Source organism: Gigantopelta aegis, chromosome 4 (assembly GCF_016097555.1).
Source record: "Gigantopelta aegis isolate Gae_Host chromosome 4, Gae_host_genome, whole genome shotgun sequence".
In the NCBI taxonomy this organism is placed as follows: Eukaryota; Metazoa; Mollusca; class Gastropoda; order Neomphalida; family Peltospiridae; genus Gigantopelta; species Gigantopelta aegis.
The window spans coordinates 96,420,176-96,438,273 of record NC_054702.1 but is presented as its reverse complement, the minus strand read 5'-3'; the positions used below and the strand labels follow the sequence as shown (position 1 = coordinate 96,438,273).

The following is an 18,098-nucleotide window of genomic DNA, read 5'->3' as shown; positions in this document are numbered from 1 at the left end:
TCTGATTCTGGGCTGCATACCGAGATGTCCATCGAATCAACAGATGAGGATTGCTTAGACTTTTGTTCTTTTGCACAGTTCACGTACTGGTGCCGGAACTTTTGTCTCGATAACCTTTACCCTGCACTGCATGTGGTTATTGGTTGTCGTTATTGGACTAACAGATCTTTGATGTACTAGACAGAAAACACTCGGGGGTCTTGTTTTGTTCAATGTTCTGACGGATGCACCTCATTAGGTTGTCGCTTGTTATTGAAAAACTATAACACTTCAATACGTGAGGGTTACCTAACACCTGCATCCCTGGTGGCTACGTCTTCCCACCCTGTCAGAACCAGCATGAGATGTGGCTTCCGTCTCCTGGTCCATGTGTTCTAGGAGCCGTACCTGCCACTGCTGACGGATGCCACCATTCTGGTTGTTGTTACTAACATCACCTGCATTGGTCTGTGACGGGCATCCCTAGGATGAGGGCTTACCAAGGTTGGCCTTATTCTTCCACTAGTCAGCCTGTTTCCGGTTGGGGAGTTTTCACAAGCATCTACGGATCTCGGCACCCACCACCATCTGTTGAATGCTGCACTTGTTTGAGGACAGGTAATGTCTATAGAAATGGAGAAAACTTGAGTGTTTTCTCTTTTATAGATACATTACCTGTCCTCAAGATTCATCCCGCCCGGGCCTCCCCGCTTCCTGTTCTCCGTGCGATGTGCTCAGGGAAAAAGAAGGAAGTTACAGTCATGTGACCGGAACTAGAGAGCAGTATGCAGTAGAAGAATTTAGGCCATCCCATTGGCTGTTGGGATGTTCGGACCAGACCACTTGCGTGGGGGGGAGGTGCACTTGTTTGAGGACAGGTAATGTATCTATAAAAGAGAAAACACTCAAGTTTTCTCCAATGTTTAATAAAACAACTATTCCTCTTTAGCATGTGTATCAGGTGACGCAGTGGGAAGACCAGTATTAGCAAGTTATTTGCAAAACATACTCAGGATGACATGAATACCAGATAGGGCAAGTTATTCTAAGACAGGCTACAGTATTTCACACAAACTTTGGTTCTGTTAGTGTGATGGTTACACAACTTTAAATTATGCAAACTGCAAATTGGTTATGTGGTGAATCTTTAGTAAAGTAAATCCTTAAATTATAAGTTGAAAACTTCAGGATCAACAGAACCTTTTTCATGTACCGTATTCCAAAAACAGGCTTCTAAAAATTGAAAATTGGCATAACCCATTTATAGGTTATGCAAAAACAAATTCGGGGAACCCATTTTGTTTTGCATAACCTATAACCATGTAAATGGTGTCCTAAATTTAATGCTTGAACACAAAACTAGATTTGCGTAAATAAAACAATCATTCTCAAAATGTTCAGAGGCCTGAAATGTTTCTGGAACTGACTTTTAGACATTTGGATCATCAGTAGAGAACAGAACCACAGTGAAAGTGTGTTACGGTCAGCCAACTCACCAGTTCTCTCCAGTTATGCAAATGTTATTAATGTAATCAAACAGTAGGTTACCTAGGTTAAAATAATGGGCACATATTTCTGGATACCTAACATTTTAAATATTTTTACCCGTGTGAGGCCTACAGTGTTCAGTTTATTGTACCAGTACTTTATGTTGCAGAGGGATGAAGAGTTTATGAAGAATCTGTTTAAGCAAGTCTTCATGGAGAGTGTGTATCCAGTGGTCCACACCGTCTTACTGCCTAAATACAAGACTGGAGATACAGACACAGAACAGGTAAATAAAATGATGATTCAACATTCATTTTATTTATATAAAAAAATTTATACATAAAAGAGATACTTTCAGAAAACAGTTTCACTACCATTAATCTTCAAAGTGAGCATCCAATGTTAGGCTTGTCTTTACTTTTCTTGTCTCAAGTCATCCATCCATCTGTCTGTCTGATCCATCCATCTGTCCATTCGTGCATCTATCCATCCATCCATTCATGAACAAAATGTGCTTGTGGCCTCCACCACCTGTTGTAGCAGAGCCATATGAAGTTAGACTTGTCTTTTTTTTTCATGATGTGTACTCGCATTCATTTGTCCAAAGTATTTAGTGAACTGTTTGAAATGATTCGGTATCCTCGATGTGCAGATTGTTTAAGGGTAAAATATGTTATATTTAGGGAACTGTTTGAAATGAGGGTAAAATATGTTATATTTAGTGAACTGTTTGAAATGATTCGGTATCCTCGATGTGCAGATTGTTTAAGGGTAAAATATGTTATATTTAGTGAACTGTTTGAAATGATTCGGTATCCTCGATGTGCAGATTGTTTAAGGGTAAAATATGTTATATTTAGGGAACTGTTTGAAATGATTCGGTATCCTCGATGTGCAGATTGTTTAAGGGTAAAATATGTTATATTTAGTGAACTGTTTGAAATGATTCGGTATCATTCCTCGATGTGCAGATTGTTTAAGGGTAAAATATGTTATATTTAGTGAACTGTTTGAAATGATTCGGTATCCTCGATGTGCAGATTGTTTAAGGGTAAAATATGTTATATTTTCTGTTATGGCCCTTCTCTTGTTTTGTATAAAATTAATTTTGAGTTACCACAAACCAAGAATGATCAGAAGCATATGTTGAGTAATTAACATGTTTAAGTAAAATGTAAGTCATATGTAAAGTTTAATGTAAAAAACCTGTATTGCTCAAAATATATGACACTGCCTAAGATCAGCAGCTTGAATGTTTGAATCTACATTGTACAAACGACATGTGTGTATGACTGATCTCAAAACTTCTGATGCCTATGTTAAAAAAGTTTTTATTTTATTTTCAGAAACGACATGAGCAGATTTGTCACTTCGACCAAATCAAACGTGATCGAAAGAGTGCCTTGGCAGCTCTTCTTTCATCAGAAATGGTCTTCACACCATTCAACATCAAGGAAGTTTCTTTCAATGTTGTGGGGGCTCACTGTATGCTCAAACACACACATGTAAGTAGTTGGTGGTCAGTTGGGTAAACTTCAATAAACTCTCGCCCACATAACATATTTTCCATTCACAATGAGTTAATAGTTTAGTTCATTTGTCTCTCTGTCTCTGTCTCTTTATGTCGCAGTTTCCCTTTGTCCCTATCTGTTTTTCTTCTCTCTGTGCATCTGTCTTTATACAACTCAAAATGAATTTTATTTCCAAATACTTTTGTATATATATATACACACAAAATTAATTAAGGACTAGGAGATATTTTCATCATTTATTTTTGTAAACATTGTAAAATAAAAATACAACTTGTTCTATTGTAAGGTGTGGATCTTGTGGTATGTTTTCCAGTTTACACATTTGATAAATCTCCTTTAATAGTATCTACATCAAACTCACATTTATAAATAGAACATTTGTTCTTTATATTTGTAGACAGCATCAGTTGAGGGCTAACAGAAGATCACCATCCAACCAACCATCCAACCATCCAACCATCCAACCGTCCACATGTCACTTGGATTACACATTGTGTGTGTTCAGAAGAGGTGTATGACATGACTCATCACTCTTCATTTCTCATTACCACTTATTTATTTATTTATGCATTTATTAATGCAGGAAACTATTATCGACTGTTTTATTTTCTACAGTAACTATTTGTTAAATTAGGAACAGCTGTTGTCTCTAGCAGACAGACTGATCTCAGGTTCAAAGATGGACATTAGCTATTATTATTAATTTCTTTATAGGTCAACACTCAAAGTTCCTCTAACTTTAAATAGAGCATTAGTTACTGCCATGCCTGTCATTGATGACTTGTCGTAACATGTTGTTTCAACTGACCAGTACTTTATGTAATTTGATTTCTGAACTTGTATGAGCGTACCAGGTACAGTTGTGCTTGCAATGTGTACAAGGCATCCTGTTATTCAACCATATCATAATTATGCACTTGATGTACCTTTTTCAGCCATTTATTGCTGCTACAATATTAACCCTTTCTAGACCAGATTGGACGCATATACTTAGTCAAATGGATAATATAGTCAAGAAATTTAGGGGTGAAAGAGTGTGAAAAACCACTACAATATCCCCACTCAATACTAACTGGTGAAAAACTGTCATTTTGTTGAAGATTTAGTAACCACTGGCTTATATATATATGTACAGATTAGATACACTTATTTTTTTATTATTATTTTTATTTTTATAATAGTCTGATAGTATGTTCATGATGAGCCATTAGTAGCTTCATCATTAGTCTACAGGGCCATTTCAGAGCCTCTGAATGGTGGCTAGTCAGTGATGACTACTGAAATTCTGTTGCTTATTAACTGACAATGGTGCAACAGTGAATTCTGACTGGCCATTCGGTCCAACATCAGTGGTGGGCTAACATCTCTGTTTATGGAAAGAATATTTCTTTTTTATAATTGTTGAAAGTGAAATCCAGTAAAACTTACTGAAATACTCAGAAAGAAGGTACGCAGGCTTTTAAAGACCTACCCATGCATACACATCTACCTTCCTGGGTGCAAACTGTGTATGGTCTCTTGATCTGGCTTTGGCAGATTTGTGATTTTAAAATAGAACATAAGCGGAAATTGAGTTGAGTGATTAAAGTGAGAGATATTTCATCAGTTTATTGTAAGCATAGCATTTGAGTGATCTACTGTATGACAAGGGACATTTTAGTTATGCACAATATTGTGCTTCAGTTTGTACAAATGCAAACTGTTAATTTTATCATAATCTATCTTGCAAACTAGATAACGGATATATACATTTATTAAATATATATTTATTTTTTATATGTATTGTTATTTGTCATTCTTTCAGGTACTTTCAAAACTGAAAATTAAGTCCAGTGAGGGTTTTATGCCAGTTATTTTCATTGAGGTCCAGTTATATAAAGTGTTTTGTTATCACCAAATACTGTAGATTCTGAAATTAATATGATCATAATATTAATGCGAATTAATAATATGACACATTTATTTCTATGTTTTGTCCGGCAATAGTCCAGCAAGTTATGTGTCACACGCTATTAAAACAAAGAAAGATTAAAATTCTAATACATTTATAAAACAACTGGAGCACAATTCATTGTAGGCAAGACAGACTAAATGTCCAATAGTCATGCAAAAGCTGACACGATTAATGGTACATGTATGCTAATGTTTAACCAGATTTAGGTAACTATAGGTTAGGTAAATGATTGCTACAAACATATGCTTTGAGTTAATCTCACTAGGAACACTAGGGACTAAACAGAACATATCAGAAATTTATTACGCTCAGGCCACTACACAACAGCACATGAGAAACAGGTTAATTGATGTGTTAGTGAGTTGATCTGATTGAAGACCCTTGTAACTCTGATTTAACCGAAAGGTACACAGACTTGTGTTATTAAGAAAGTAATATTTCATATGGAGGCCACTCACATTAATTTCATGTAGCATTTTAATCTGCCCACCGTCACTCGCATTAATTTAGTGACGCGTTAATTTCAGGATCTACAGTACAGAGTCAAGTTCAAACATGATATACTGTATTAGTGTTCTTGAAATAAGTCTCTTAACGATTTGGGGAAAATGATTCAAAGTCACCTTCCCAGGACATCGCGCCACACTACAATGAAAATGATTCCAAATCACCTTCTCAGGACATCGCGCCACACTACAATGAAAATGATTCCAAGTCACCTTCCCAGGACATCGCGCCACACTACAATGGAAATGATTCCAAGTTGCCTTCCCAGGACATCGCGCCACACTACATTGAAAACGATTCCAAGTCACCTTCCCAGGACATCGCGCCACACTACAATGAAAATTATTCCAAGTCACCTTCCCAGGACATCGCGCCACACTACATTGAAAAGGATTCCAAGTCACCTTCCCAGGACATCACGCCACACTACAGTGAAAAGGATTCCAAGTCACCTTCCCAGGACATCGCGCCACACTACATTGAAAATGATTCCAAGTTGCCTTCCCAGGACATCGCGCCACACTACATTGAAAACGATTCCATGTCACCTTCCCAGGACATCGCGCCACACTACATTGAAAATGATTCCAAGTCACCTTCCCAGGACATCGCGCCACACTACAATGAAAACGATTCCAAGTCACCTTCCCAGGACATCGCGCCACACTACATTGAAAATGATTCCAAGTCACCTTCCCAGGACATCGCGCCACACTACATTGAAAATGATTCCAAGTCACCTTCCCAGGACATCGCGCCACACTACAATGAAAATGATTCCAAGTCACCTTCCCAGGACATCGCGCCACACTACATTGAAAGCAATTTTCTTTTGAGACAGAATAATCAGCAACTTGTCATAAAAATTAATTCTACCACCAGACAAGACGTAAACTAATGGGTCAGAGAACCACAAGCACAAATCATGCACAAGTCTGCAATTTTATTTCATCTAGTACCACTGTCAAATAGACTTGTGCTTGAAACATATATAGGGTACCTGTAAAAAAAGGTACTACAATTTTGTTTGGAACTATAGCAGCTACCAGTTATCTCCAATTCACTTTAAGGGTGAGGGTGGTAGCTGGCAAAGGCTCCAAACTTTCATACTTCTTTTATAAACGAGACTATTGAAGCCGAGAATCTAGATTTTTAAACTTTGTAAGCACAGGGCCTGGTTTCCAGAACCGATGCATGTGTGCCTTTCTATACTATATTAAAAACAATCTATTTAAACCAAATTATTACAAAAAAATAAATATTAATATATTATCTATGAAGCTAGGACATCAAATATTTATGAAGGATTTTAGGTTCCATTTTGGCTTAAACTAGAGCTTAGGTTGTCGTTCGAAGTAACATCAAATAATAAAGTTAAGGATACGGTTTCACACCAGAGTCCATGTAAAGAAAAACACAAACAGGTTTAATGGTTTACTATAGATGCTCATTGACGTTCCAGCATTCCATAATGTATTCATGTTTAGGTTTGGATTCACGACTTTCGTGTTGTTGCTGCCATTTTCCTCATTGTCATAATAGGAGTCATCTGTAGTGTTTCCTGTACTGTTGTTAAAGTAGTCATAATCATAGTCATAATCATAGTCATCGTAATAATCATAATCATCTGTAGTGTTTCCAGTACTATTGCTCGAATTGTCGTATTCATCGTCATAATCATTGTCATAATCATTGTCATAATCATTGTTGAAGGTATCGTCGAAGTCATCATCGTAGGCGTCGTAGTCGTAATCGTAATCGTCTGTGGTGTTCCCGCTCGATGTATTCCGCGATCCACTGCTCGTTTCTGTGTCATTGGATAAGACCGGATTTGTCTCGTTAGAAACTACTTCCTTACTCCCTCCTTTAGAATGGTCGCGTGATTCATCATTTGTTGGCGACTTGGGACTGCAGTCTTTCGAACCTGTGTTCTTGTTAGAATCTGGACAAATTCCTAAAATAAAACGTTTACTAATCACAGTGAAAATATAACTGTAAACCTTCAGAGGTACACGCTTCTTTATGTACATACATTACATTAATTATTGTACTTGCATAGGACTTAGCGTGGTAAAATATTAGAAACACGGTATACAGCAAAATTCATTATCATGTTGACTGGAAAAGAAATTGAATGTGTTTTCAGCATCAGCACCAATATATTTAATTTTAAATTTGATGTATAGCATAGTTATATATATATATATATATATATATATATATCCCGTAGACACCAGACAGGCTATTCATATAGAAAAACCCCATCTTTTACTTGCACTGTGGTCCTTAACCATATGTCCTACACCATACATAATTAACTAAATAAAAATGTGTTGAGTTAGGGTTAAAATAAAACATTTCTTCCTTCTCCCCCCCCCCCCCCCCTTTATTTTAGGCAGGACATTATAAAGCATGTCCTTTGATATACCAGTGGTAGGGCACTAGTTAAAGAGTCCCTTGAGGCCGATCGATCCTGCGATCCATTAAACTTCATGCTTGCACTTTACCACTGACCACCTTGATGGATTAAGGCTAGTTTACACTACGCTAATGGAGACGGCGATAAGCGATATATACCCAGAATCACTGGACCTGTGTTATTTGTATTTCTGCATAGCTCTTTCAATTCAACTGTTAATGTGTTATATTGAATAATCAATTCATTCCTTTACACTTACCTTTAATTTGTTAGGCACCCAGTAGTGTGTGTGTGTGTGTGTGTGTGTGTGTGTGTGTGTGTGTGTGTGTGTGTGTGTGTGTGTGTGTTTGTTTTGTTTTGTTTTGTTAATTTCTGTTTGTATTGTAGGGTCGTTAAACATCGATTCTACACATATTTACGTTTGTATAAATGTTATGAGATGGCGACATAGGGGACATTGGCGGAACCAAAGGGGAAGTCACATCGGTTCCGTGACTAAATTGCCCTGAAAACGCATCTCTGGCAATCTATTTCAAAAAATTTCGGGATACATGCTCCCTCCCCCCCCCCCCCCCCCCCCGACCCCTGCAGATCGTGCTCCTTATGGAAGTTCAGCTCATTTGCCCTGGGCAAACTCGAACGAGAAATAGCCCAATGGGCCCACCGATGGGGATCGATCCCAAACCGACCCCGCATCAAGCGAGCGTTTTTCCACTGGCCTACATCCCGCCCCTCGTGATAGCAGTAACAACCGTGTCAAAACGGCTCTTGAGTCTGCTTTCCCCTTTCATGATTGTTTATGATTTGCCAAAGACTAGACAACACATACCATCTGTCTTCAGTAGCAGATCCAGAAAATCCATTTAGGGCTAGGTGGGTGGGGGGGTGGGGGGAGTAATGACATGTGGCAAAAGACCACAAATGTTCCCAAAGGGATTCCTCCGATACTCCAACATAAAATAAAATAAAAATATGACTGTCGCAAAATTTAGGAGGCGGCTCCCTTAGATCCGCCACTGGTCTTGAAGCACTGCTAAGCAGGGCCGAAATAAGGTTACCTAGACACTGAAATCGTTACCTGAACCTGGAGAGGGGCTGGTATTATGATTCACACCAATGCTGCTACTGCTAGTTGTAGGGTTTCTGATCGTATGCGTTGTTGAGGAACAAGGTCCTGAAACAATAGTCAAACATAATATAATGTCAAACCGTATATCTCAAGCACGTAAAGATAACGGTGGCTTTTCCAACCTAACCGATAAACGCAAAGACAATGTGATACCATTTATTTATTTATTTATTTAGGTCGACACTGGTTTTCTCAATAAGCGAGTAGTATAGTGTGCAATACAGATAACTTAATAACAAGAATTCATTAATATTTCTTGACATATCAAACAAGTTTCCGTGCATGTATTGCATGTAGTGCATTTATATTTAAAGGTAATAAAGGAAAAACCCGAACTTGTTTTTAAGAAATTATTTATTGGTCATTTGTAAACATTGTGGGGCGATTTGTAAATTAATAGTGTATCATCATCTTTTTCAAATGTCAGTCATTTACAAACTTTGCAGAACTTTGTTTGACACCATTTTATTTAGTGCACAGAAACGTTTTTCTGCAAGTATATGTAACAGTATGGTGCCCAATAGCTTTCCCCATTGTCTGAATATACCACGGTGTAATAGAAATAGAATGGAGTCATAGAAAGGTGAAAGGGCTAGAAAAATGCCTTTATGTCTTTCTTACCTAATAACCAAATGCCAGGAACATCCCCTGCAACACTTATGTGAGACGCATTTATGGATGACTTCGCGAGGTCTCTCGCACGAAACATAATGGACGTTTCATTCATCGGATCACAACCCGATCCAAAAATTAGTTCATTATTGACCACGCTTAGCCAAAAACGCCTAAAACGACCACACTCAGTTCCCATTAGAGTTGCATACGCCCGCCGCATTCGAGTCTTCAAAGATCTGCAATCTTTGGAACATTTTAGCACGTGTGTTGGCGCTTTATTTGCTTTGGGGATGTCGACGAGGTATTTATCGCCTGTTATCTTCACGTCTTCTGATTGGTGTAAGACTAGTCGCGCTCCTTTGCACGTCCTCACACTAAATTGAAACGACGTGATCGGAGATGGAGCAATGCTTCTGGGCACCAAATGCCATTTTTGTTTCGTATCTTCAGTAATGGTGATTGTAAACGCTGATGTAGAGTCTGAACCTTGCAACGAAAAGAAAGTTATTTTAATAACATCATCATAAAAGAGGAAAAATCATATTTAAATAATTACGATTCGAGTGTATGTACATACTTTTGGGTGCATTCATCCATGGAGCCCATTGGACTATTTCTCGTTCCAGCCAGTGTACCACGACTGGTATATCCTGTATGTGGGATGGTGCATATAAAAGATCCCTTGCTAATTGTAGCGGGTTTCCTCTTTACGACTAAATGTCAAAATTTACAAATGCTTGACACCCAACAATCGATGATTAATAAACCAATGTCATCTAGAGATGCATGTAAACAAAACAAATTAACTTTCATCCAGCATAACGGATAGTAAACTAAATAGTTAAAATTGTATTTTTTTCAAAGCCTTTGTACACTATTCTAGATTCATTTTCATTACAAGTTATTTTCGTGCATATATCCAATTAAGGGTCAAGCACGCTGTCCTGGACACTCGTCACAGCTATCTGGGCTGTCTGTCCAGGACAGTGGGTTAGTTGTTAGTTGTTAGTGAGAGAAAAGAGGGTGTAGTGGTGTTACATCTACCCACTGAGTCGTTAAAACTCGCTCTGGGTTGGAGCCGGTACAGGGTTGCGAACCCAGTACCTATCTCCCTTATTTCCAATAGCTTAACCACGACACCTCTGAGTCCAGTATATGCTAAATGAAGTTTTCTGTAGTTATATAGAATGTAGAAAACCAGGACTGATATTTGAAATAAGATGACAAAAGAAGTTAAATGATAGATAATGATACTAGAACTGGAAGAAAACGATGGGCCTTAAAGGGGAGACAGGAAACTGATTCGAGACCTTTAATATGTTCGTAATAGTTTTCGGTGCAGTACTGCTTGATCATTGTGTGAACTAAAGTTAAAGTTTGTTTTGTTTAACGACACCACCAGAGCACATTGATTTATTAATCATCGGCTACTGGTTATCAGTTTAGAAAATAACAACATGATGTTTGGTAATCCGTGTTATAAATGTTTACTTACTGAGAATTCAGCTTCAAAACCCATACATCTTAACGCTAGGCACTGAAGCACGGCCTAAACGAGTGGTGGTATGAAAGGTTAATTCACAGAGTCAGTATCGTGTGTAACCACCATTGGTGTTGATAAAAGGCAAAGGCGACGCATAGACTACACCAGACGGTTGAAGAAGGCTTGTGGCATGTTGGTCCATATCTGAATTAAAGATTGCCCCAACTGGGCAAGCGTTATTCTGGTCACGACGTAAACGTCGTTCCATTTCGTCCCAAACATGTTCAATTGATGGCAGGTCTGGAGAAACAGGCGGCCAGGGAATGTTCTGTTGTCTTATTAAAAAGTATGTTACAACACGTGCGATGTATGGGCGGGAATTGTCCTGCAACAAGATGTTACGTCCCTGCACTGGAACAAAGGGTAGAACGTGAGGTCGAATGGTCATCCCGGAAGCGAATATCAGTCAAATTGCCATTAACAATGACAAGTTGTGTCCGTCCATGAGATGTGATGCCACCCCAAACCATCACACTTCCGGCTCCAAACTGCTGACGTTGAATAACGCAAGCGTCGACAAAACGTTACTCTTGATGTCTGTAGACCCTTTCACGCCTATCTGAGCTGTCCAGATGAAACCTGGACTCATCTGTGAACAGTATACCGTCCCAGTCTTGTCGTCTGAACCTTAGATGTTGGCGACATCACGTTAAGCGTGCCTGCCGATGACGTGTAAGTACAACTGGGCGTATCACTAGTCGTCGGGGCCTAATGTTGTCCTCCCGCAACCTATTCCGTACGGTCCTGGCACTGATTGGTCTTAACCCTGGAATGGTCCGACCTGTTAAACTGACAGTTTGGAACCGATTTCACAGATGCACCAGCCGACGTCATACATAGACGACCGGCCCGTGGCAAGTCCTTATTATCGTGTTTCGGTGTAAACCAAAACGTCGGGCAACTTCGTTTTACACCATTCCTGTTGGCAACATACCCACGGCGCGAAGACGTTGGTTTGTGGAAAGCCGTGGCATGACGTAACGTTCGTTGTGTTTTTCTAAGTAGTAAATGGTTAAACAAGCATTGTGTGTTTTTCACTTTCAAAAAACAACGTGTGTGAGTATCATGATGATATATACTTTTTCAGGAATAATATATATATATATATATATATATATATATATATATATCTCATACACAACACACATGTAAGATAAAAGATAAAAGATAAAATTTTTATTGCATATAAACATTCCACATACGGAACTGGATGCAAAACATATGCATAAACAAGAAACAAACAAAATGACTAAATAAGGACTAATTATGGGCAATACATGTATAATCGTGAACAAATTTGCATACCGCACCAGCACAGGCTGGATTTTGGTTTTGCATAATATATATACATGTTTCTTGCATACTCATACTTTTAAATAAGTAATTATGAAAAGTTAGATATGCTTATAATTTGACACGTTGACTATTATATTTCTTACATATTATGATATGATGGTATTCATCTTCAATTACATTGCAGTGGTCACATAAACATTCTTCCACTGGAGTGAAGGGTTTTGTATGGCGCCCAGTCTCTATTTTTAATTTGTGGTCACTGAGACGTAATTTAGTAAAAGCTTTACGGTGTTCTGGATGTATACAGTGTAATAAATATGGCTCTAGTTGAATATTGTGTTTATATAATTTGTACGTTCGCATCTTATTACTGGATCCATCTCTTTTGGCTATAAGGTTTTCTTTTAAAATATTGTGATATTTAGTTTTAATTATATTTATAAGATGAATGGGATAATTGACAGTGCTTCGTGTTTGATTCAACTCACCAATGTAATAATATAATTTGTGAAGCCAACCAATATTTTTCTTTTCAAGGCTTGTGCATTCAGAGAAAGCATGTTGTAAAATAATGTTGTCCGTAGTTTGCATATGGGAGTAAAAATGTAACATTCTTTTTACCACAGACAACAGGAGTGGGTACAAACCTACCTCAGCTCTAGAGGCCCAATTATGGGTACGACTATTAACTTGTAGTGTTGATTTACAGAATTTTAAAAGCACTCTCTCTGACAGGAAAGTTTCCAAATATTTTAATGATATGAACTGGGCACCCAAAACCTCACTGTTTGTGGTGGCATATAAAAGGACAGGCTCAACAAGAGAATTAAATAATTGGCATGAAATGTCTACTGGTAGGTTAACATTTGAGAATTCTTTCTGCATCTTGTGAAAACAACCTAGTCCTTTGCTCCAAAGTGATCGGGAACATTCTTTAAAATTTCCATTTTGACTAAAGTCAACCCCTAAATATGTATACTTTGTTACAACTGGGACTTTATTGCCCGAGAGATGCCAAGTAAGCTTATTTGTTGTACTTTGGCCACCAAAAATAAAATAAATTGTTTTATTTAAATTAATAGTAAGATTGTTGTCATTACAATATATATCTAGTTGATCAAGGAGCTGTTGTAGACCATGTGGGGTTTCTGATAAAAGTAGAAGATCATCTGCAAAAAGTAGATGGCTTAAGCGCAATGTGTCTAGTTTTGAAACAAGATCACTTTTAGAGACCTTTTTTTTTATAACGGGTTAATCTCTTATATTTCTTTTTGGACAGAAATGCATTTTGCTTTGTTTCTTGTGTGTTATTAGCATTAAATGTCTTGAAATTAGATTCCATAGTCAATTTGGCATTTTTGCATTCTATGTCAAACCAAAGATTTTTCTTGAGAGATCTATTTAGATTCTGATTTTTGGTAGCATATATATTTATGGCATTTACTATAGATTCAAACAAGTTGACATAGCAGCTTGCGTCCACATCCGACGTTGGTGGTGGTGTCAAAATGAACCTATTGAGTGCCTCTTTGTTTTAATCTGACATTACTGCTGAGTATACACGTGGAATGCTATTATTGTGCCATTTTCTTTGTTTACGTTTCGTGAATTTATGGCTGAATTTTTTGGGATTTTCCTGTGACTTTTTGTTTCAAACTGATATATTAAGTTTTAGGGAGAGCTGACAGTGATCTGATGTCCATGAAAGTGGTTAATATTAAAATATTTCACATGGCTGTAGAGTTCTTCAGATGTAAGAACATAATCTACAACTCTCTGACCATTGTACGTGTGGCATGTACACTGTCCCAAGTGATCTCCAACTGTTCTACCATTTAAAATAATTAATTTTGATGCAATTGCTAGTGATATGAGGGATTGTCTAAATTTGTTCGTTATATTATTTCGGTTATTTCTTTTTGTTTCTATGGTAATAAAAATATCTGACGGTACATATATGTTTTTAAGAAAATTAACTCCATCACTATTCACACACCCACACTCGGTAGCAGTTCTACTGTTAAAGTCCCCGCCAATTATTATCGATCCATGCTGCGAATATTTTAAAACTTCATTACTTATGACATTAAAGGGATCTGTTGTTAAATTTTTCCAATATGATGAATTTTCAGGTGGTACATAAGTAGTGCAGACAAATATATCTTTGTCAACCGATAAAAACGTTTTACTAATTCTAATCCATAATGTAAATTCACTACATGCTACAAAAGAAACAAAAGGCTTTAAACCAGTTTTACATTAAACAAAAAGAAGCCAATCCACCACGGGATGCTTGCACAAACTGTTTACGTGGATTCGAAATTGAAAAATATCCTGTAAAATTGAAGTCACTCTTGTTTCCTAACCATGTCTCAGAGAGACCAATAACATGAAAGTTTTTAAAACACTTATTAAATTCATCACGTTTTAAGTCGGATATACCTTGTATATTCCAAAATGAAATATTAAATTGTGAATTTGATGTTAACATTAATCAAATTCAACCTTCCGGAATGCTGATCCATTGGCTATGTAACCCCCTACTTCACCTCTCTCACATACACTTATCGTTTTGCACACATTTATGTACATGAATATCGGAACAGATTATTGAGATGCTGCAGTATATATTGAGCACTCTGATGATCAGTGAATGGCATCCTGCTGGTAGCGCTCCCTGGGAAACCCCAAGGAACATTGCTGTCTCTTACTGTAGATGGTACGTGAGTTGAGAATGGATGATATTGATGTTGATTGCTTATCCTGTCATTTGGAGTTGAGAAAATGTTGGCATTATAAGTGTTTGTCATCCGTTGACCATTCATCCGTTCACTGGAATGCACCATAGTATTTTCGTTGTGATGATGCTGGTTTCTCTCGGCATGATCGGTTTTTCTGTGGGGATAACTGTTGCTTCTGTTTGGCAATGGTGTGAAATCTTGGTGGGTGTACTTGTGCTCCCTGGCATGCACATGTGGATGGATGTCAGTATCACGACTTGATCTGTCTTTGTTGTGTTTAATTGTAAGACCCACAGACTCCAGGAATGAGTTGGCAAGAATACGAGATTTATATTTACTGGGGTGGACTTTGTCGTGATACATGTTCTTTTTGGGGGCACCATTCACGGTAACAAACAGAGTTGAATGGTCAATTACTTCCACATTTAATGAGGAAGCTAATTTTTTTTATCTTATCATTTGCGTTGTTGATGTTTTTGTGGAGCTGGCCTCGAGTTAAAGAAGGCAAGATGAGTGAAAAGTAAATGGCTGCATTTGGAAATTTACTTTTACATTAATTAAACAACTGTTTATATTCACTTACTTCAAAAGCGTAATCTGGATGTATGTATGTATGTATATAAACAAACATTTAATATTTCTATTAAATGAAGTTATCAAAGTAACAACGATATAATTATTTGCCAATTAAATTGTTTTATTGACTCTCTTAGTTATTGTAATAGATGTATATTCAGAGGCTTGAAATAACAAATTATTAGGATTTGTGTGCTGTCAATTATATTATCAATTATGACGTTACATCACATTGTTATAAGTGACGTCATATTGATGTATGACATAAGCTAGGTATTTAAAGTTTTAAACGTAAAACATTTCAAGTGTTGGTCGAGTATTTACAAACAAATGAAACCCTCCCACCCTATAACCGTTTAAATTGTTTGCTGTTTTGCTGCCGGTGTGTTATTTTATAATTTCAGATTGGATATTCTAGTGTACTGTATTCATGAAGACTGTTCAAAACGAAATCGTCACAGCTAGATCACTCGCATAATTAAATCTAGACAATTGATACTGAAATTTGCGGACATTTTCCTGCGGTACACAGTAAATCAGGGAAAATATGTTTTTTAGGTTCGTACTCGTTTAAGATTGGTCATGAATATTCATGAACAAAATCAGGCTGCACGTGCGATATGTGTCTGTAAGGAGAAGCACGTGTGTGCATACTTCATTCTAGCTTGCGTCTGAACCAGTAACAGCCAAATATTCATCATTTAATTATTTACATAAATGTATTTTTTCCAAAGATTTTCTAGTCTTTTTCTCACCGAGTTTTTTTTTTTTTTTTTTTTTTTTTAACCGGAAAGTAGAATTGTTATATGAAAATATATTACGTTTATTAGGAGTGTAATGTTTATAGAATTTATATAGATTTGTTTATTTATGATGTTCAAAAAAGAAAAGAAAAAAGAAGCCACTTCCATGTATTTTCTCGGTCAGCTTACAAAGCATTTTGGAGTGTTGTTTTATATTAGGAGGATGAGAATGTTTAATCATATTTACTATATAACGAACCGGCAGTTTCTCGCTCGACAACAGTAGCGTTTATTATTTTTTTTTTTGATTTGGATTTTATTTGAATTGGATTATGCTATATTTGAATTGATTATTTATTTGAATATTTTCGACATGTGTATATCTGGTTCCAGTGTGCACTGTTGCTCAATTTCAGCGAAAATAATTTTCACATATTTGCAATTTTCAGTGTCTTATTTCACTTGCATCTGTATCTATTTATCTATTTGTGGCATTTTATTTATATTTGGGTTGCCCAATTGACCTATTTTGGGGTGGTAACCGTAAAGGCATATTGTCACAGATCACTGACCTATTTAATGGTCTAACAAAGTATTACCGGAACAAAAATAATTTGATTTGTTCCTAAATGTACTTTATTTAACCATCTTCATAACCACCATACTCCATTTATTAATGATTTTTTGTAAAAATAATTGAATTATGGCAATAGTCCATAATTAAAAAATGAAAATTGCCGAGAGGGTTGACATGGATTTCACTCCATCATTGTTCAGTTAAGGTGATGCGATAGCTAGATTTGGTTTCCAACAATTAATGTAATTTTTATTTATTATCCATTTTTAGAGAAATAAGGTCCTTAAATCCGTGACAGTATGCCTTTAAATTAAACTGCGGATATATATGAGAAAGAGAGAGAGAGAGAGAGAGAGAGAGAGAGAGAGAGAGAGAGAGAGAGAGAGAGAGAGAGAGAGAGAGAGAGAGAGAGAGAGAGCGAGAGAGAGGGGGGAGTGGGTGGAAGGAGCGAGAGAAGGAGAAAGAGACACACAGAGACACTGATACTGTACGTGTCTATGAAAACGTACCACACTCAGAAGGAATAACAAGTAAAAGTTGTGTGTCCTTTAATCCTTCGATGTCGACAATGCTATATCACGGCAAGAGACAGAGAGACAGAGACAGAGACAGAGACAGACAGACAGATAGAGAGACCGACAGAGAGAGAGAGAGAGAGAGAGAGAGAGAGAGAGAGAGAGAGAGAGAGAGAGAGAGAGAGAGAGACAATCAGAGTAATTATAAATTACATGGAAAATCAGCCGAGCAAACCACTTGGCCTGGCTGCTTTACGAACATCGGGTTTCATACTTACCACTGGCGTTTTCATGAATCATTGTAAATATGTACACACAAATCAAGAATGGGTTACTCATTATTACAGATCTACCCGTGTAAGAAGCTACCGTCTGACTTCTCACGCGTCCTGGTAATAGTTTTGTAGCACAAACATGCGTGATGTATACTTACATGATTCACAATCATGGAACTTTCGTTTTATTAGCGTACGCAATAAATATA

General features: G+C 37.2%; 2 protein-coding genes across 2 annotated transcripts in view; both read left to right on the top strand.

Moving 5' to 3' along the window:
• Positions 1-4,773, top strand: part of LOC121371492 (nephrocystin-1-like) — a 41,443-nt gene extending 36,670 nt beyond the window's left edge. Inside the window, exons 24-26 of the mRNA XM_041497422.1 lie at positions 1,637-1,753; positions 2,814-2,972; positions 3,397-4,773. Of these exons, the coding sequence (XP_041353356.1) occupies positions 1,637-1,753; positions 2,814-2,972; positions 3,397-3,417 (297 nt within the window). The 3' untranslated portion in view covers positions 3,418-4,773. The remainder of the gene's footprint in view (positions 1-1,636; positions 1,754-2,813; positions 2,973-3,396) is intronic.
• Positions 4,774-5,103: 330 nt separating this feature from the next.
• LOC121370092 (probable ATP-dependent helicase PF08_0048) lies at positions 5,104-6,358 on the top strand. The gene is made up of 2 exons (XM_041495193.1): positions 5,104-5,127; positions 5,573-6,358. The coding sequence occupies exons 1-2, from the start codon at positions 5,104-5,106 to the stop codon at positions 6,356-6,358; spliced, it is 810 nt and encodes a 269-aa protein (XP_041351127.1).
• Positions 6,359-18,098: the final 11,740 nt, after the last annotated feature.

Coding starts and splice junctions, on each gene's coding strand:
- LOC121370092 (XM_041495193.1), top strand. CDS start 5,104: ATGCAAAAGCTGACACGATTAATG. Junction 5,128..5,572: donor AAAAGCTGACACGATTAATG/GTACATGTATGC, acceptor AATGATTCAAAG/TCACCTTCCCAGGACATCGC.